Source organism: Doryrhamphus excisus, chromosome 19, assembly GCF_030265055.1.
Source record: "Doryrhamphus excisus isolate RoL2022-K1 chromosome 19, RoL_Dexc_1.0, whole genome shotgun sequence".
Taxonomy (NCBI): domain Eukaryota; kingdom Metazoa; phylum Chordata; class Actinopteri; order Syngnathiformes; family Syngnathidae; genus Doryrhamphus; species Doryrhamphus excisus.
The window spans coordinates 11,718,745-11,738,999 of NC_080484.1; the positions used below are offsets into that span (position 1 = coordinate 11,718,745).

General features: G+C 43.1%; 3 protein-coding genes across 3 annotated transcripts; 2 read left to right on the top strand and 1 right to left on the bottom strand.

Moving 5' to 3' along the window:
• Positions 1–1,564: 1,564 nt before the first annotated feature.
• On the top strand, positions 1,565–6,310 carry eif2b4 (eukaryotic translation initiation factor 2B, subunit 4 delta). Its single transcript, XM_058056637.1, has 13 exons — positions 1,565–1,658; positions 2,092–2,129; positions 2,215–2,389; positions 2,475–2,669; positions 2,736–2,818; positions 3,187–3,278; positions 3,353–3,467; positions 3,880–3,956; positions 4,064–4,166; positions 4,269–4,396; positions 4,457–4,634; positions 4,712–4,892; positions 5,156–6,310. Exons 1-13 carry the CDS (start codon positions 1,637–1,639, stop codon positions 5,353–5,355), a joined length of 1,587 nt encoding a protein of 528 aa, XP_057912620.1. The 5' UTR covers positions 1,565–1,636; the 3' UTR covers positions 5,356–6,310.
• On the bottom strand, positions 5,417–7,177 carry atraid (all-trans retinoic acid-induced differentiation factor). Its single transcript, XM_058056638.1, has 7 exons — positions 7,055–7,177; positions 6,769–6,899; positions 6,507–6,575; positions 6,314–6,385; positions 6,072–6,193; positions 5,877–5,977; positions 5,417–5,797 (listed from the first exon to the last, which is right to left on the bottom strand). Exons 1-7 carry the CDS (start codon positions 7,145–7,147, stop codon positions 5,693–5,695), a joined length of 693 nt encoding a protein of 230 aa, XP_057912621.1. The 5' UTR covers positions 7,148–7,177; the 3' UTR covers positions 5,417–5,692.
• Positions 7,178–7,814: 637 nt separating this feature from the next.
• snx17 (sorting nexin 17) lies at positions 7,815–20,197 on the top strand. Its single transcript, XM_058056922.1, has 15 exons — positions 7,815–8,312; positions 10,595–10,669; positions 11,831–11,948; positions 12,578–12,642; positions 13,552–13,662; positions 13,745–13,835; positions 14,441–14,528; positions 15,819–15,888; positions 15,969–16,061; positions 16,334–16,537; positions 17,529–17,657; positions 18,375–18,452; positions 18,586–18,660; positions 18,740–18,781; positions 19,034–20,197. Exons 1-15 carry the CDS (start codon positions 8,253–8,255, stop codon positions 19,151–19,153), a joined length of 1,419 nt encoding a protein of 472 aa, XP_057912905.1. The 5' UTR covers positions 7,815–8,252; the 3' UTR covers positions 19,154–20,197.
• The last annotated feature ends 58 nt before the right edge of the window (positions 20,198–20,255 follow it).

Consider the following 20,255-nt stretch of genomic DNA (forward strand, 5'->3'; position numbering starts at 1 on the left):
TTTATATTTAAACACCAAACGCTGGCCAAAATCTTTATTTTTTGTGTGTTTTATGCTCAAATTGACACATTTTAACACAGTTTTCGCATCACAAAATGTGTTTTTGTGTGTGTAAAAATGTCCAAAATGATATTTTTTGAAGGCTGTATCGTGTCCGAGGAAGTTCCAGTTGTTGCCCCTTGTGAGGACATGCTTCCTTATATCCCCATATTAATTCACCACTTATGGAATGTAAGGAAGTGTGTGGTTTCAAGGGGACTCAAGCATCACATTCAGCGGGTGGGGGTTGGGGGGGGGGGTGAATGTGCGTTTTATGTGCAAGCGTGTGTCAGGACGACAGGTGAAAGAAGGCCCGGGCTGATTTTAGCCTGCCCCCCCTCCCCAACTGTTGACGGTCAAGAAGGATTGACAGAGCACAGCTGTCACCCTTTATAGCGGCGACAGGATGCTCACGAAAAGGGAGGGGAGGTCAAAGGGTTCTCTAAAAAAGCAGGAGCGATCTGCTCCTTGACATGTTCTTTGCAATAATGGACGCTCCCTTAATCATGTGTCTCGCTGTGTGTTTCTTTAGGTAAGACCAAAGAGGACGACCTTACAGAGCGCAACCCTTCCTCCTCTCTTATCGCCATCTTTTTTTTTTTTTTTTTTTCTCTGCCGCTTGCAGCTGAAAGCAACACACCTTGCTGTGGCTGGTCAAACGGAACCAAGTCAGGTGTTTCTGTGAGGTTTGGTCCCCTTCAACCAGCTACTGCGTCGTGATTTCAGTCAGCGGACACCACTGAGTTTGTCATAGTAACCCTGGCAGATGTCTTTTGTAATTATTAGGTGTGTACTGTGCACTGTGTGTTAATGTTGCTTGCAAGAAGTCAATAAATCAATAAAAACTCCTGAATTGAGAATTGCATTTCTTTCTATTTTTAAAGAAAAAAATAATTTTACACATACTTTCACTCATCATTACGGGCATATATCATACACAGATGTGATTTTTAATAATATTGACAAAACAAATGAAATATTGAATTCATTTTTCATTATTTTTCATTCATATTCACAGCAAAAACTCTTATTACACAGTACATACACAATTATCGTCATATTTGATTTAAAAAATTATAAGCCACTAGTTCCCAATATTAGATATTAATTTTATCAGATCCATTACAACATTTAAAATTGTGTTGTATTAATTAAATCACATATTAATTTATACAAAATGATATATAATTACAAGATAAATATAATAAATTAGGCAGCATGTCTTTGCCCCCGAGTAATTCATTCGCAACTGATGCATGAATAAATATTTTGTGTACATCCAATAAATAACAATATAATTACCAGTATAAATCAAATCAAGGATTTCCTTGTTTACCTGCAAATTCCATTATATTCAAAGTACTTTTACCCTAAAATTGGATGTTCTGACAAGAAAATAAAAATAACAAAATATATAACTATTATGTTTTTATAATAGTACACAATGTTCCATTAATAATGTTTTCCAAATTCTACACCCCATAAAAAGACACCTAATAGCTACATGTGAGTAGTAGTTGTGCCGCCCATCCGGTAGGGGGCGCTGTGCAATATATGGGCAAAGACCTTGTACAGGAAGCGAAGCATCGCCGTAAACATGGCTGACAGTGGAGTGGCAGGTGAGTTTCAGACAGTGTTAAACAGCTGCGGTTTATCATAAGTTTGGCGTGTTTTGTCCGCTTTGTGTTGAACGATGGCGCAAAATCCACGCGATTTCACAGCTTGTGTAGAAATATTTTAGTTTGACCCACAGGGAACGATTAGAACCTGATGCTAATGCTTAGCATGGAAGCTAGTGATAGTGAGTGGTCCCAGTCGGCTTGAAATGTTGTTGCATCATCTCGTTGTATTTAATTTTTTTTACTCACAAAATAACCGAGAAAGGTCGTGTTTGTGTGACTGTGTCATTGGGAGGCCAAGCCATTTTCTGAAATGGCTAAATAGAGAAGCACAGTTAGCTAACAACAGCATGAACTCTCGGCAATGAAAGGCATATAAAACATGTCAATTCACATTATGAATGTCACTGAAGTGTGAGATAAACTGTTGCAGATGAACCTGACAAGCAAGCTGACATAGCGCGTGCAAAGGCAAGTGGTTATGTGTTTACTTGTATTTATATATAGATTAATTAAGGTGAGTTATCACTTATTACATATGTAACACTATGCACAGAGTGAAGGCAAAGAGCTGACCAAAGAGGAGAAGCAGCGACTAAGGAAAGAGAAGAAACAGCAGAGGAAAAACAAAGAAAAAAAAGAAGAGGCCACATCGCATGAAAATGAGACAAAGCCTGCCACTTCTGTTACTGCTGCTGCTGCTCCACCTTCACAACCGCCAGCACAGCAAGGTATGTCGGCATGCGTTTTGCAGCGTCTTACATCGCATTGCATCTGCATCATCATCATCATCATCATCATCATCTTCTGTGTCAGCTCCATCCGCAGTGCCTTCCTCCGAGACTCCCGGGCCAGCAGATAAGCCGACCAAAAGCAAAGCCGAGCTGAAAGCCGAGAGGAGAGCTCGACAAGAGGCTGAGAGAAACTCCAAACAGAGCAAGAAGGGAGAGACAGGCCCGCAGGCCACCGCCCCTTTGAAACCTAAACTGCCGCCGAGCGAGTTGCAGCCAGGTAACATCCAGTTAAAGTACGTGAAATGAACCTAGGGAACACTTTTTTTTTTTTTTTTTTTTTTAGTGGTGAAGAGGCTTCCCGAACATATCCAAGTGGACAACCCTGACGTTTTAAGGAAACTGGCCAAGAAGCTGGAAAGGCAGCAGGTTAGCTCCTCTCTTTAATAGGACTTAAATATCGAACCGCGATATTGCGAAGGACTGCAAACTCACTGACAACCTAAGTTCTATGTGACTGTCTTAGCAGCATGTGATCATACTGACCATTTCTTTCAGACACCAGAGCATGTTGCTCCTGAAAAGGTACAAAAGCAAAGCGTAGCAAAGCTGTTTGCTGTGCAGATCATTAGAGGGTATCTTCTTTTGATTTTGGAACAGGCTGCATGCGCCCTTTAGCGCGCTTTGGCGTGTCTGTGCATGCGTTGACTTTGCTGTAGTTGTGTTTTTTCTCTCCTCCTCTTATGTGCAACAACTGATCCATCTGTGCTGTTGTGTTATTTTGTTTTTTTTTTTAGATCCCGCTGCGGTTAGACTACGGTTACAAGGTCAGCCTCTTCTCACACCTTCACCAGTACAGCCGCAAAGCTCCTCTAACGCAACAAGTCGGGTAAAGTAGCTTTAAAAAGCATCATTTTCCAGAACATGTACATGGTGTGTAATAAAACACTGTTTCCTTGCTAGCATTCCCTCCTCGGTCATACATCCTGCTATTGTGCGACTGGGACTCCAGTACTCGCAGGGCATCGTCGCAGGATCCAACGCTCGCTCCGTGGCCTTGCTGCACGCCTTTCAACAGGTACATTTTATGTGGGAAGCCAAACAAGTACGAAATTTCTTCTTTCGCTACTTTTTGTGTGTTTGTGTGTCACAAGCCGCTAAAATAGTTTCTCATACCGTCCTCCGCTATGAGAGAAAGTTCTGTCATACCGTAGAACGGCATGACTGACAGCGATATAGTATGTTAAGATGCCATCTACTGCACAGAGCTGGAACAACATGCAGACAGTCCCCTTATAATGTGTTTATGAGTGATGGGCAACAGGTTACACCAAAACTATTCATGCATGCTGTGGCGGCCCTTCAAGATTAGATTTGGATGTCCACGAGGTTTAGTGGACAACCTAACCCACTAAACGCATCTTAAATCTGTAAAATGTGGAAAAATATTCCAATATATGTTAATAAAGCACAGTTTTGTATCTGATCAGGTCATAAGGGACTACACCACACCTCCTCATGAAGAGCTGTCCAGAGACTTGGTTAACAAATTGAAACCCTACATCAGGTAAAAAATGATCTATTTTGGTTTAAAAGGGCATTTTAAAATTTAATTTGGTTATTTTTATATATATTTTATATACATCATGTTTCTCCTTTTTCCCACCTTGGCAGCTTTTTGAATCAATGTCGCCCTCTATCGGCCAGTATGGGCAATGCAATCAAATACATCAAGAAAGAGATCTCCAACATTCCTAGTAATTGCAAAGAAGACACGGTGAATGTTGCATTTTTTTTAATTTAATGAATCCAAAATGACTGTTTTATATAAAATGGAGTGTATTTACTAAACCCAGCCTCTTTGTCCACTTCCCTGCAGGCCAAGTACAAACTGCTCAGCTGCATTGACAGCTACATCAATGAAAAGATAGTCCTTGCCGCCACAGCCATCGCACAGTTTGCCATAGAAAAGATCAGCGATGGCGACGTCATCCTCGTCTACGGATGGTAAGGTGGTTCATTCAGATCACTGATCAAGTTCCACTCCCACGCTCGCATCTTTCTCAGCTCATCGCTGGTCAACCACATCCTGTGCGAGGCCTTCGACATGGGCAGGAAGTTCCGCGTGATCGTGGTGGATAGCAGGCCCAGGCTGGAAGGCAGGGAGGCCCTGAGGCGCCTGGTCCAGAAGGGCATCAGATGCACCTACGTCCTCATCTCCGTCGTCTCCTACATCCTCCCCGAAGTGAGCACCACACACTCACATCAGTTTCTCTTGGTACTTGGTGCAAGTGAGGTTGCTGTCGTGTGTGTGCGTGATAGGTGTCAAAGGTGTTCCTCGGAGCTCACGCACTGCTCGCCAACGGCTACATGATGTCCCGCGTGGGGACGTCCCAAATAGCTCTGGTGGCCAAAGCCTTCAATGTGCCTGTGCTGGTGTGCTGCGAGACGTACAAGTTCTGTGACAGGGTGCAGACGGACTCCTTTGTGTCCAATGAGCTCGGTAAGGAACACAACCACGCTAAGTGTACGCAATTGTTTGTTTGTGTGCAACTTTCAATGTTACAGGTTTTTTTTCCATCTACAAAGCAACCACTACTTGTTACATGATTGTAGGTACAGTATGTACCGACTAATATTTGTTCAATTTGCATTTTTTACAATGTGCTAATTAAAAAAATTATAATATAAAACATTTATAATAATCTTAATCTCACAATTTGCAGCATTTAAAAAAAAATTTACATTTAACATAACTATTCCCAGATGACCCTGACGACCTCATCGTGACTCGAAAGGGGAAGACTCAGCTGGAGCACTGGCAGGAAGTGCCTTCGCTCGGCCTGCTCAACTTGGTCTACGACGTAACGCCGCCAGATTTCGTGGATGTGGTCATCACGGAGCTGGGCATGATCCCGTGCACGTCGGTTCCTGTGGTGCTACGTGTAAAAAATATCGACCAGTAAAGGTTCACGTGCTTTTGGCATGCAATAATAATTATATATACACACAAGAGAATGGGATTGTGTTGTGTTTTTAATGGAGTTGTTTTTCACACTGAAAACACAAAAAACAATCTAGCCAAATTAATAGCCTTAAAAATGAAATAGCTTAGTTGGGTGGTGAGATAAATAAAAAAAAGAAGCACTTAAAACAGCATTAGTGTTTCCGATCCATAAAGAAACTACATTTAAAACACTGCCGGCTTATAATAAAACCAGTTCATGTAAAAACCCCAATGTTTGCGTAAAATAGGATGGAAATCACTGAGGTGGAGTGGCGGCGTATTCCCTTTTGAGCTGACTAGAGTGACTTGGCCTTTCGTCTCTGTGTGAGCCACAGCAGGAGGGAGAGCACCAGTGTGGAGGCGCCAATAGCCCCAAACACCTGGAAGGCCGGGAATTCCCCCTGTTGAAAAAATGCAGGATTTTCAAACTTTTTTTTTTCCCCAAGAAAGTAGCAAGAAAAATGAGAAAAGGGAACAGACTTCTCTGAGACACTTGTATCCATGGTAGTTGTCTGCACAGCTGCACTCGAAGAAGCCAGGACCAAAGGGACCACACTGGGAGAACTCCGGACAATTGACGGCTACGGGTTGATTCATTCATGAGGACGTAAGCAGCTGCTTGTGTGCCTTTTAAATATAATATAATATAAATGCTTCCAACAGTGGAAAACTTACACATCTGTCCGGTTTGGTTGCACATATTCTTTTGGCCTTTGCAATGCAAATTTCCTTTGTTCCATTCCACTTTTTCCCAGGAGGAATTCCCACCAGGACATGTGATGTCTGCAGGTAAAATCCTAAAAAATATTTCAATAAACTACTTACTACCTTACTACCTACTAACATACATATGGTAATAAAAAGAATGAATTGAAAAGAGCTGAGAAATCTAAATTACAATACTATATCGTACTTACAAGTCATTTAACTCAATAAATCCTTGAAATGTCAAGTCACTGATGTTGACGAGAGTGTTTTGTGAAAGATCTCTGCAAAATAAAGGTTGAAAAATAATTTAATTAGAATAGAAACAGAAATGGTCTCTATTGGCTTTAAAGGTATTGTTGTGCACACATGCATTTTAGCTCATGACGTCCTTCCCATACATACATCAATAAAGCTGTGGATGCTTCCTGGAGATACTCCACGTGATTTAGGGAGCAATTGGACAGATCCAACCTAAAAAAAAGTATTCATTGTTAATAATAAAAAAAATTACTAATAGCAAAATACTTGGTATACGTGTACGTCCAAAAAAATACCCATTACACAAATATATTTAAAAATTGAATACTATAAAATAGGTATTTTGTTTTGAACTTCATGTTATATTTCCCAGAGAAACGAAAGCATCACTGCATGAGACGCCTACCCGATGATGCGTTCAAAGTCACTCGTTCCATTCCCCATGCAGCAGCGTCCGGCTATCCGACCAGCGGATAGGGAGCAAAACAGACCCACTGCAGAGCCATTCAGGACCGTTCCGCCACATCGACTACATACCTACGATTGTAACAAATAAAGTCAACGGTGGAATTAGCTGTTTGTTTATTATTACGCATAATTCTTTCACTACTATTATTCATATGTTAGTCCTTATTACGCCGTGTGTTGTCTGATAATGATGAAATAAACAACATAGCACTTCTTGATCTTACCTGCAGCTCTTTAAATTGATGGCTATGGTAAAAACACAAACAAATGATAAAAACAAGCAGTGTATGCTTAAGCTGGCAGTTCCCAGCTTTCATTTTTAACAAATGAGGTCATATGATCCTTCAGTAGCAACCACGTGACCGGAAGTTCTTCCTATACAGTATTCCCAACATTTTAAGTCTTCCCCCTTACATTTATTGACTACATTTATAACCACTGCCATGAATTGATTTCTCTGCAAACTAAAAAATGTAAAATAAACATTATTAATATTATTACCTTGTTTACACGTATTTGTACCGTGCTCCCTCGCTGTCACTTTGGCTCGTACCACCACAAAAGTGGGGCAATATTGGAAACGATTAGAACACCCGCGAAAGCACCCACACATCCATTATATAATAAAGAACTTTTCTATTCACGTGAAAATATTGCATGGCGAAAAACAGGATTTTACTATTCTGTAACAGGATTTTACTATTCTGTTAACCTCTGTGTCAATTTAACCACCCTCGACTAGAATGATGATGGTTTATGCCAGGATTGTTCCAATGGACCGCTCTCACACAAACCCACTGAAACACATGACCTAGCTGACAATTTTTGTCACTTTACTTTGTAACATATTTTTTCGGGTATTAATTTTGATTTTAAATTTACAGTAGGCAAGGGGGACAAGTAAAGCCACAAATTCCAACCGTGACCTCCGCCCCCTTGAATGTGAGTGGTTTCGACCATGGAGTCTGTAGGAACCAGCTGCAGCTTCCAGCCAGTTAGCTACATCTGGTTAGCGAAAGTGGATGGCGCAATAGTTTAGCATTTTAACTCCTTTTATATTAAAACTCTATCAAAAGTGTTTAAAACAGCATTTAACGTTAGCTGTGTTGAGGGTGTGATAACCAAACAGTCGCGACATGGCTGCTGTGGTAGTTCTAAAAGTTTAAAACTGACGTGTGAGAAGTTTTTTATGTGAAAGCTAGCTTGTGTGTGGAGTTTCACGTCCAGTCGCCTCCACAGCACCCTTAACACGGCTGTATTGAACCGAGCAACCGTGTGCATCCCATTATCCCTCTACTCATCACTGCTGTGGATTTTTATATCAATTTTTATTTATTTTTGTTATTTTACTCTGGACAACTGTGGCGTCTTGAGCATCGTTAGCGGGAGTGGCGTTCAAGGACCTCTGGCTTGGAGCTAAACATGCATTTTTCCATACCCGAAACAGAGGTGCGTTCGGGAGAAAATGGATCTACCTATGTGGTGAGTACTAACGTTTTAATTTTTTAAAAACTCTTGACGTGAGGTTTCAAGCTAGCGCCGAAGGCAGCGTGTGCTTGTGTGGATGAGCTCATAGCCTAATAATAATAAATAGAAAACATCTGTCGCGCATCATGCTAATCGGGAGACAAATGTAGGGACATAAAATATAGGAGAAACGCAGTTTTTGTGCTTTCATAATGGTTGGACAAAATGGTTTTGGGCACTGTTGAGCCACAGAATATGTATGACAGACCACGGCATTAGGTAGACCACCTAATAGAGCCAATACAAGAGCTAACATTTTGGTTTTATTAGGGACAGGAAAGGGGTTATACTAGTAATAATGCACCACAATAATAAATATTAAATTGATCTTGCATTTGGTCCAATAGGATTCGTGCAGGTGTACCTAATTTTATGGCCATGAGCTGTCAAAGACACCTGAAGAAACAAAGGCTTAAATCCCTGCTAGGGTTATTTTGCTTCCATATTCTTTAACTGAATAAACATATTTTTGCATGCATCTGATTTAAGCAATGGCAATCCCTATACACATGCTATTGTGTTGCTAGGGAACTGCTGTCAAGCTTTGGGGAATAGCGAGAACCGTCATGGCCAACAGTCTTGACTGTTAGTAACCTTCACTAACTGAAAAATTATCCACCCTCCCGTTAGCAGTCGTCTGACCGCCACGGTGACCCTCCAGCCAGCCCGCAGGAAGGGACTTTGCTTGCTCACAGTGTTGAGAGGCGAGCCCTGTGTTTGAGTGTACCTTGGAACCGGTGGATGCACCACTGGATCTGCTGACTGTGCGTTTTCTGCAATAACAAGGGCAGCAAATGCAACCTCCAAAGATTACCATTAGCAAAATAGCAACAATAGTTATACACATTAATGTCACAATCCATGTCTGATTTAACTGTAAAACCAAAACAGGGTCAGACATCCTGCCTAGTCACGCTTCCTTCCTGCCTATATCATGCACATCTTTTTTTTTTTACTTTTGCTTCTCCCTCTCTCCTTTAACCTCCCCCCTACCACTCTCGAAAAGTCTGTCACTTCTCTGTCGCATAATTTGCAGTCTGGAGTCCTTCCCATCTGCTTGTTTGGACAGATGACTCAGGATAAATATTCAATAGAGGCGGTGGGGAGAGGAGATTAAAGCACCCAGCGTCCCTTGTCACCCCAATGGGGGCGAAATCGGTTGTTTCTGCATGCAGGCGGAACGCACTTCCTGCGATCCATGCAAGTGTACGCAGCTCCATGGGGGAGGAAAATATTACCATCCAAAACAAACACCCCTCACATTTTCAGCAAAGATATACAGTATGTATTACAACATATTCTCTCAAGGGATAATACTATAGAAAGTAAACTTGTACTCTGCAGCTTGTAGCTGGCAACACAAGTGAGTAGCAAGGTAATTGTGGTTCATGGTTTGGGGCTGCACGAGTGCTGCTGGCACTGGGGGAGCTGCGGCTCATTGAGAGGACACATGAATTCCAACATGTACTGAGACATTGCGAAGCAGAGAGTGGAAGTTTTCCAACATACGGAGCCCCACCATCACCACCACCACCAAGGGCACAATGTGGACATGTTCACTGTGAGGTGGAATAAAGGCTAAATAAAATCGTGCACAAACATGACAGGCGTACTGACGATTGTTATATTCTGCAGCTAAAAAGGCTTTTGTAAGTCCAACAATGGAAATAAAAATATCTAATATTTTGTGGTTTCATTGAAATGGGACATAAAAAGTGTGTGCTGTGATCATAATTAAAGCCAAAATGGCTCCCCGCTTGGTTCCTTTTTACAACCATTCATTTCCATTTTTATAACAAGAGCAACAACACGCCCGGCAGCCAATTATGAACAAAGTAGTCTAATACTGTAAGTGTTTGAAGAGATTTTGAGTCCTTGTTAAGAGCTGTTGAAGGGCTTTGTCGTAAATTTTAAATATTTTGTTGCGGTCCGCTTAATGTAGAATCTGGCCTCGGCTTTTTTGACTTGGAGACACTTGGCTTGGTGACTTTATGGAGGAGAAAACAAAGACAGAATTCCTCAACCTTAAGTCTCTGGCCGCTGTTGCACAACATGACAGGAGGAATGGTGGAAAATGTGATGCAAGGACCCTTCTTCTGCTTTTTTCTAAACTATTTGTTGATTCCTCTTTAGGGGGGGAAAGAGGCATCAATGGGTTCATCTGTTGAGATGTTTGTCTGGCCTGAGTTCTAATGTGTCATTTTGTTATGCTGTCTATACGTGTGTCCCTCCCACAGGCTTACAACATTCATGTCAATGGCGTGCTGCACTGCAGAGTCCGCTACAGTCAACTCCTCGGCCTACATGAGCAGGTTAACCCAAACCTTTTTTTTTAATGTTTAATTATGATAATGAGGATGACGTTGCATTGGACATGCACTTGACAACGTGGACAGAGATCGTTTTTAAGTCCTCAGTAGGACATGTTTTTTATTTTAATAATGATATGGAGTGCATGAGAAATTGGAAAGGAAACCATATCTATGTTACATAATAGAGTGGAAAAAAATATTCTCTAATTCCATGTGGAAGTGGATTCTTATGTTTTGAGGAAATACATTTGAGGCAAACTGCTTAGCTTGCTGGCTTGCGAGCTCGCAGCCATCCCGAGTCCCTGCAGGATAATTGTTGAGCAATGTGTCATAAACAAAGAACAATCAGAGTGTAAATGTGACTTTAGGGGTGTTATATCATATCTACAGGGCTCTCTAATGTTAAAAACCATATTTAGAAGGTCATAAACAGATTGTTTTATGTTCTAACTACAAAAATATTCAATCCTATGTCACGGTCAGGGCTGTACTACATTTCAGCAACGTTTTTTTAATGCGTGAATTGAAATTATGGAATATGTGCGGCCATAACCAAAACCAAAATTGTTGCACACCAACATGTTTTTTTGTGTGGATAAAACTAAGCATGTGCCACCTGAAGGGAGATTTATTCTTCAAGCCCGTTTGCTGTCTCGCCATGATAAATAAGCAACCAAACTTCACCGTCTCTGTCCTCAAGTCATCCACTCTGACAGTTACTGTTGCCCGGTAACAGGGTGTGTGTGTGTGTGTGTGTATATATGTATGAGATCTATACTCTTTGGCATCCTGTAGGGCAAAGACTGAAGCTGATGCTGTTGTGTTAATGACTTGTCTTGTTTAAAGGACATGTTTGTAAGAAGATGGAGGCGGGGCGGATTGTCTACACACCGTGTCAAACCCTGTGAAACTAAAATGACTATTTTGTCATGAGACTGCACAAGAACAGGCTTTAAAATACAGATGTGATTCATGAAAGAGCGCATGAATGTGGCTCATAGAGTGGAGCGAATGCACAACTGCAACCCCGTGCTTGTGTTTAATCATGCACGTTTGCTTTCACAGATTGTTTTAATGGTAGGGAGGAAGGCCGAAGGGAGAAAAAAAAAAGTTTCACGATTACTCGCTCGGCCTCACAAAGTCTGCTTTGTCTCCCCACAGATAAAGAAGGAATACGGCAGCAACGTGGTGCCGTCCTTCCCCCCGAAGAAGATCTTCACTCTGACGCCTGCCGAGGTGGAGCAGAGGCGGGAGCATCTGGAGAAGTACATGCAGGCGGGTGAGTTGTTTATCGGCGTCGCTCCGCAGGTGGCGCCTTCTGCTTCCACTTGTGTCTGGGGTTGTTTGTGTCTTGAACATCATGATGGCGGACCACTTGACGATATTGGTTTTGGCAATTTGTCCACAGCAAACACATTTAAGCATATTTCTGTCACAAGTCTTGTTGCAGCTTTCAGAATAATTCCAGCTTTTACATCATTTCCGTAAAAAACAGGCTGTTCATCTCTTTCTTTTTAATCCTATTACCCCAAACCTTATGCTGAACCTGCTGTGTGCACAAACAAGTTTGTGGAAACTGGCAGCCCGGACGCCGAAGGTCTGTTTTAATCCTCTCAGCGCCGGCGGTCACGGCAGAACAAGGAAGCGTTGTTTTGTTATTTACCCACGGTCCCTGAGCGTACGTGCACGGGTTGTTCTTGGCGACGGGATGGCTTGGTTGCGTCATGGCGTGGAAAAAAAGAACAAAAAAGAACCGTCACCAGCGGGGCGTCTATCCTCATCAAACTCCAGCATGTAATCACGCACACGTTTATTGAACCCGCATAAATGGGACACGATTAACTCTCCTATGGGGGGGGGCGAGTTTTCACATGCTGCTTGACTCATTGTTTCCTCCTTTTTATACAGTACGCCAGGATCCACTGCTTGGAGCCAGCGAGTTGTTCAACAGCTTCCTAAGGAAAGCACAGCAGGTCGGTACCTTGCTTGAGTGACACCCACCCGGGACACAACATTAGGAACACGTCATTTATCACAACGGGGTGTGGATATGCAAGCTAATAATGTATGCATGTATTCGGAATGGGGCTCCAGGTTGTGTTGTCATCCTTCAAGCTGTGGTGGCCTTGGTTGCCAGGCGGGCATGTAAATCCAGTGACCTTGGCGGAGGGATTCATCCATCTGCCTCCACTCTCGTAATTAGAAAGCGCCACCACTTGCGCCCCGTCCCCTCCAGTCCTGGTGTTTTGTGAGGACAGAAGGTGCAGACTAGCAAAAGGAGCATTACAACTGTGGGAGGTGGAGACTAATTAATACGATAAAAGCTGTGAAATATTCACAGATCCAGGCACCGTCAGTCTTTCATTGATTAGTAAGTAATACATGGGCATAGACCACTGCAGAGTCGTCGTTCAAGAAGGCATATAGAATATTGTCTTCTAGGGCTATAGACTCTAGTTTTTCATCAGAAAAAAAGGGTTAGGGTAGGGTTACTACTTTTTTCCGCTCTTTAGTAATCAGCGGTAGAACAAAGGTAAATTTGGGCAAAATATCAGTTCTCAACAACATCAGTTTTCCTGTCGTGTCACTACACGCTGTCGCCTGTCCATTGTTGTGTATGTGTTCCACAGTGTTTACATGCAGCGCTGTGAGGTTGCAGCAATGGCTGATTTTACATCGTCATTATCCGCCAGTCACAACGACGTGCATCAACAAGGGACACAGGGGAAAATATGTGTGTTTTCTGTTTATAAAATACCGGTTCCAACACTAGCACGGTTTATATTTTAAGTACTGTTTTGGCATCGGTAACGATGCCCAAGGCGTTCCCAAGTTGCTTTTCCTTAGTTAGAATTTCAACATGACTGTCACGTCTTATCCAGGAGACGCAGCAGATTCCCACAGAGGAGGTGGCCCTGGACATCTGCCTCTCCAACGGCCAGAAGGTCACGGTCAACATTCTTAGCTCAGATCAGACAGAGGACGTCTTGGATGTAAGCATGCTCGTGTGTGTGTCGACTCTTTGTGGTCGCTCAGCCTTGAATGAATGCAACTTGAGTTGTGTGTTTTTTGAAGGTGGTCGCAAGTAAACTGGACCTCCCTGAAGAACTGGTGGGCTACTTCAGCCTCTTCCTTGTCCGTGAGGGGGAAGAAGGAGGACTAACATGTATGTTAAACAACAGCACACTGTTACACAATCATTCTTTTATTGTTAATCAGTGATTGACCCAATCAGACATTCCATGGACTGAATGTACTGTACACTCAAGTATTAAACTACAGTATCAGTACTCTATCAGGACGGCCTTGGTGACTCTCATGAGTCTAAACATAGATGTCTAAACACTGACTGAGATAAGACCGATAGTGTTAAAAATACTTAAAGGGGACCTACTATGCTTTTTCCACTTTTCTGACCTATAAATGCAGTTAGAATGTGGTATTCTTTTAGTATCCTCATGTTAAACGATGCCAAATTTGAATAGCCATTTCCCACCACAAACAGTAGGTCTACCCACGTTTTTTTAAACATGGTATTCCTGAAAAAAGCGTATAATGACCACCGGGTGGAATGAATTAAAACAGACGCGGGAAACACGAAATCCAAAGAAATACAGCTGTAATAGGTGCAGATTCTGGAAGATCTAGAAAGCCTTCTGTGCTGATTATTGTGTGTAGCTGCTCTATAGGAGTCCACAACTCGATACAAAGGCAAAATGAGCATAATAGTTTTCCTCTACAGTCGCTTTTCTTTTACTGTTTCTTTCTCAGTTGTACGGAAGCTGCAGGAATTTGAGCTGCCGTATGTGTCAATCACCAGCCTACGCAGCTCAGAATTCCACATACTCCTACGGAAAAGGTACGGACCATCTTCTTTCGTTTTTTGTTTTTTTATTTCACCTAGGACATTTTTTTGTAATGTTAATGTCCAAAGTGCCTTTTATGTATACCTGCTGCTACAGTCACATTGTTTTCCGCATGTAAAACTATCATTATTCTCTGTTTTGTGTTAATATTTTTGGGTGTCTGGGAACAGTTTAAGGCTTTGGTTTTCGTGTGAGCTTTTTGGAACCGGTTCATCATGAAAAAAAAGTGGGTCCACTGTATTTCAATCCATCCACGGGATAACAAATGACATCTGTTACTCTGTGTTTATTTAAATAAATGAAACAGACTGTTCATTCAGTTTGAGGCCGAGGCCACCCAGATTCATTTGTCTGACAGTAATTGGGTTTAGATAACGAAAACAATTTGGCTTGCCGACGTACATGGACAAATAATTGTGTTGGAAGCATTAAGACTGACAGAAATAGGACAGGAGTAGTATAAGGAAAGACAATATCACTCCTAATTGAAAATTTTACGAGCAGTTGGGAAAAATTGGAAGAATGTAAAGTACATTTTGCACTGTTGGATCTTAAAGGAGGTTCTAAGTAAAGCTTCAAAAGGCCATAAGAAAAAATTGCAATTGGACTTAATTTTGGGGGAACACGGGAACACATGGTCCAAAAGAGTGAGCCAATTCCTCTGGAAGAAGTCCTTTGTCAAGTGCAGCGTTGTCCTGTTGAAAAAGCCAGTCATTACCACACAAATTAGGGCCTTCATGATGATGGAGAACCTCCTACAACCTCCTATCTCCACATAGCCGGCTGCCGTTTGACACCCCTGCACAACCTGAAGCGCCATTGTAGCACAAATTGTTCCATTTAAGGATCATGATGCCATGTGGATAATCGTATTCTTTTTTTTTTTCCCTCATCTATTCCGCTGTGATGCTAATGCTAACTAGACGAGCATTTCCCCCTCACCCGTCGACTCTATACTCGTCTCTTCCTCCATCCTGCCGCCGCTGAGGTGATGTGGATGTTGGCTTGCCTCAAGGGAGCTCTAAAGTCCTGCTGACCTACTTTCACTTTGGATGCGGGACAGAGGGGGAAGATGGAATGTGAATCTGGCAAAGTGGAAGGTGGAGGACTAACAGACCCCCAGTGTACGGGAGCCAGAGAGGGCTTCTTTGTGGTTACAACATTAGGAAAGGTGTCGGCAGTAGACGCCATGTAGTTTTGAAAGTGTTTTGAAAGAGTGTTTTTGCTTGTTTGGAATTGAAAGTATGTCACGTTTTTTTAAAGTTACATGTGTTTCTGTGCAGCTATTGGGACATGGTGTACGATGGCGATGTCATGGACAACAGAGTTGGCCTGAACTTGCTTTACGCCCAGGTAAGTCACATTACTTACCACAGGGGTGTGTATTATAACGTCCATTTGTGTTGTTTTTGTGTTGTTTTTTGGTCCAATAGACGGTGTCTGACATCGAGCGAGGCTGGATACTCGTCAACAAAGACCAGCACAGGCAGCTCAAGTCACTGCAGGAGAAGGGCTCCAAGAAAGAAGTAAGAATGCAGCACCTTTGGTTCACTTTTGTCGCGTATCAGTGTAGGGTGTCAAAATTACCCTCCCCCTGGGGAACACATTTACAGCAACACACACGAGCAGGAGTCTTATTTCTGGGTAAAAAGGTGACTATAGGGGTGTTAGTTCATGTCAAGAGAGCTCCAATATGCCTTTCAGCAATCTACATGGGGAAGGATTCAAACCTCATCTCGCCAGGGATTAGACAGATCCGTATTCTAACCCCCTCTGTGTTTTCTGCCCCCGCTCTCAGTTCATCAACCTGGGCCAGACGCTGAAATACTACGGATACATGAAGTTCGACCCGTGCGTCACCGACTTCCCCGAGAAGGGCTGCCAGGTCATCGTGGGGGCGGGCAACAACGAGCTCAACTTCCACGTCAAGCTGCCCAACGAGCAGATGAAGGAGGGCAGCTTCAAGGTCACTCGTATGCGCTGCTGGAGAGTCACGTCCTCTGTAAGTGTGGGGAGATGTTAAAAACCAGAGGCCGGTAACAACAGGCGCCTGTTTTTGCCAAGAATTGGTCATTTTTTCTCTCTCTCTGTCTCTCCTCCGCTCCTCAACCCTCCTGCTTGCTCGTTGCCTACGTACTCACTATTCAGCCTCATTAGCATAATTAGTCAAACACCACACATTGCATTGCTATGTGTGGTGGAAATTGGTTAAGTCGTTTGCCTGCAGCTCTGCTCCTTTGGTGCATCACTGATCCTGAAGTTCTGTCTGCAAAAACACATATCAATAATGCGAGTGTGTGTGGGGGGAGGCAAAGCTTACAGCTCTCAGAGCACGCAAGTGAGGAATAAAGCCCTCGCCCCCGAGGTGATGCATGCGCCTTTGCAGCACATTGGGTGTTTGTCCTTGTACACATTCTGTCATGTCTTTGCTGCAAGCCTATTTGAACAAACAGGTTTGCCTTTTATAAGAAATAATGGAAGCAGCAATGGTCTGTTCTTGGCTCTGCATGACGAAACCGCAACTGTATGAGCAGCATTTGAAGTAGCATTTGTGTCACTCGAGTGTAAAAAGTAAGTTGGCTAAAGGGGATTTGAAAGATAAATCAATACGGCTGGATATCCGCTTTGACAGGCGGTAGCAGCCTCCTGGATCGATTAGAATCGGCCATAAATCCTTAGCTGAATGGATTGGCGAGACACCTGGGTATCGCAAGACCAGCAGCCGCTTGACAGGCCGTCTCTCAAATAACCCGAGAACCTGGGCTGCCAGCGCTTATGCTCTGTAACTTCCCATGACTACAGCATATATGTATATATATATGATATGATGTGCTCTTTTACACATTTGAAAATACTGTAAGAAAGCCCCTTTTATAGAATTGGCTTCTTTATTTCATAATGTAACTGTTTATTTGTATCGAATCATCATCCACATCCCTATTAGTGACTCACCGTTGATTTCAACTCAAACAGTCTCCGTTCCGTCTTTGCAGCAAGTCCCCGTGGTGAACGGCACCAACAACCCGTGCACGTCGTCCAAGTGCGATGTCAAGCTGGAGCTGGCCTTCGAGTACCTGATGAGCAAGGACCACCTCCGCTGGGTCACCATCACCAGCCAGCAGGTACTCTCACAACACCGTGTAGTGTAGTAGTGGTGTCAAACATGCGGCACGGGTGTCTTTTTTTTTTTTACCCCCTCTAAAAATACCGTTACCGTCATTTCCTGACTTTAGAGTGCACCGGTATGTAAGCTGCATGTCATATTATGGGATGTTTGCTGCACAGATTGCATGTAACTTGGCTAGTTAAACAATAGGCTAGCTTGATCAGGAGATAATAACATTCATTCATTTTCTACCGCTTATCCTCACGAGGGTCACGGGGGTGCTGGAGCCTATCCCAGCTGTCTTTGGGCGAGAGGCGGGGTACACCCTGGACTGGTCGCCAATCACAGGGCACATATAGACAAACAACCATTCACACTCACATTCATACCTATGGTCGCCAATTAACCTAGCATGTTTTTGGAATGTGGAAGGAAACCGGAGTACCCGGAGAAAACCCACGCATGCACGGGGAGAACATGCAAACTCCACACAAAGATGGCCGAGGGTGGAATTGAACCCTGGTCTCCTCGCTGTGAGGTCTGCGTGCTAACCACTAGACCGCCGTGCCGCCGAGATAATAACATAATAATAAAATTTTGGAATCGTACAGGAAAGACATTGATAACACAGTTCCATAACTTCCACATAACACTACATTCCTCTTTTATATTACCTTATTATTCATATGACCTTGTCACTGTGCATACTGCATACATATGTGTGTACTTTCAGGCTATCATGATGAGCATCTGCCTTCAGTCTATGGTGGACGAATTGATGGTAAAGAAGTCAGGCGGCAGCATCAAAAAGGTTAGCCTTAAGACGTTTAAGCACCTTCAATACTAATAATAATAATAATCATTTCATGTCATAATTAAACGTTAAATTGACGTATCCTTGACAAGCACTTTCCAAGCACCCTGTTTTGTGCCTGCCTACCTAGATGCTGAGGAAAAGACACAACGGCTCCATACAGCGGCCCGACTGTCAGCAATCTGTCAAATCGCCCCCTCTACTGGTGAAAACATGGAAGCACAAGTCATTCTTGCTGGTCACTTTTTGCTAATGAAGCTTCTGTTGTGTGTTCCTCCCTGCAGGACTCCCCTGACCAGAGCCGTGAGCAGATCATCAAACTATCAGTAAGTTGTTGTTAAAGCTATCCTATAATAATCTAGCCTTCAACACACTCTTTAATGTGTCTGTAGCTTTAATGCTAATGAGCTGTGCTTGCCCCTGTCAGTGTGTGTTTACTCTTCTGCACTTTTTACGTAGTAAGTAGATATGAAAATGTTATTGTACAAGCAGAAGGTTCTGGGTATCAGTCTGTGCATCTGTAACGTGTCGCAGCAATCTGGTACTAAAACAGTCCACCATTGACTCCCATTCTTCAGACCAAGCTGAGCTCTGTGTCGCTACGAGGGATCAGCGCCTCCAACTCGGCCAACGACATCAGCGGAACAGATTTCCACGGCAACTACGCTTTCGAGGGGATTGGGGACGACGACCTGTAGCCCCCATTTCACCCCCCTTTCCCGCCCCCGCTCATCCCCCCCGCCTCCTCCTCCCTCCCACCGAACAAAGGTCACACTAACACAAGTGTCTTCATTCCTGCAGGGTTGTAGCATCCACGCCCGCAAGCCCGCAACTGTTAGCGCTTTTGAAGCAGCCGTCATGGTCACGTGATGCTTTTCGACTCGTGCATTTACAGCCATTTGTGGTACAATTCACGTACGACCCACTAGCAAGAGCAGCCGCGTGTCTGGATGAGGGGCGGGGCTAAAATGAGCGTTCATCATCACTTGTGACGACACTCTCAATAGACACTAAATTAGGCACACCCGTGGAGCTGCCGCTCCCGAAGGTAATAATGCTCATTTACGGGCCGGTCTGATACCTTTACATTGTTGTTGTTGTCATGGCAACCAGCATGATATCTCTTAAACGCGCTTGGGTCGCTGCTGCTTGCACTTTGCTCACTTACAAGATATTTCTGCAAGGTGGTGACGGCGGGGGAGGCTTTGGAAATCCATTTTAGCTTTTTTTTTTAAGGTTTCTCATAAATGCCAAATTATAGTTTACTAAAGCATTTTGCACACAAGATATTATGTCACTTTTTAAATAAAAATGTACATGCAATGAAAGTATTCCGAACATTTACTAATATCAAGTAGCTTAGCGGAGTCCAAATAGAACAAATATAATCTGCCGCTGTGTGTACTATAGAGCAGACATGAACTAGCTAACAGCCATCATTGTTTACATTGTTAGTTTACACTTTTTCATTGTATCTTTTATCAGTCATCATGCCAATCATCTCAGAGGATTCAGCCAATCAAGGGTGCTTTCGGACGGCGAGCAAAGTTCATGCATTGCTGGCAACAAAATGAACACACGCCGAGATGTTTGTTCTGCCGCGATGTCTTTTTTTTTGTTGTCTTCTGTCATTCGTGTTTTGCCATGAACGCTCGCAAGGAGGTGCCAAATGACATTTTTTTAAAAAGTGCTAGTTTCATTTTAGCTGCAATCTCGGTGGCAAAATAAAACACCTGAAACGATCTTTATTCTTGTTAACTCATCACTGCTAACAGCTTTGCTTTTCAGCCACGGAACACA

Bases quoted from the DNA above. Each gene is read 5' to 3' on its own strand.
- eif2b4 (XM_058056637.1), top strand. From the start codon at position 1,637: ATGGCTGACAGTGGAGTGGCAG. The intron at 2,670-2,735 runs GTAACATCCAGT...TTTTTTTTTTAG, and splicing joins GCCGAGCGAGTTGCAGCCAG to TGGTGAAGAGGCTTCCCGAA. The intron at 3,279-3,352 runs GTAAAGTAGCTT...TTTCCTTGCTAG, and splicing joins CCTCTAACGCAACAAGTCGG to CATTCCCTCCTCGGTCATAC.
- atraid (XM_058056638.1), bottom strand. From the start codon at position 7,147: ATGAAAGCTGGGAACTGCCAGCTTAAGCATACACTGCTTGTTTTTATC. The intron at 5,978-6,071 runs GTAAGTTTTCCA...ATCAACCCGTAG, and splicing joins CAACCAAACCGGACAGATGT to CCGTCAATTGTCCGGAGTTC. The intron at 5,798-5,876 runs GTCTGTTCCCTT...TTTTTTCAACAG, and splicing joins GATACAAGTGTCTCAGAGAA to GGGGAATTCCCGGCCTTCCA.
- snx17 (XM_058056922.1), top strand. From the start codon at position 8,253: ATGCATTTTTCCATACCCGAAACAGAGGTGCGTTCGGGAGAAAATGGA. The intron at 11,949-12,577 runs GTGAGTTGTTTA...CTTTTTATACAG, and splicing joins GGAGAAGTACATGCAGGCGG to TACGCCAGGATCCACTGCTT. The intron at 12,643-13,551 runs GTCGGTACCTTG...CGTCTTATCCAG, and splicing joins TCCTAAGGAAAGCACAGCAG to GAGACGCAGCAGATTCCCAC.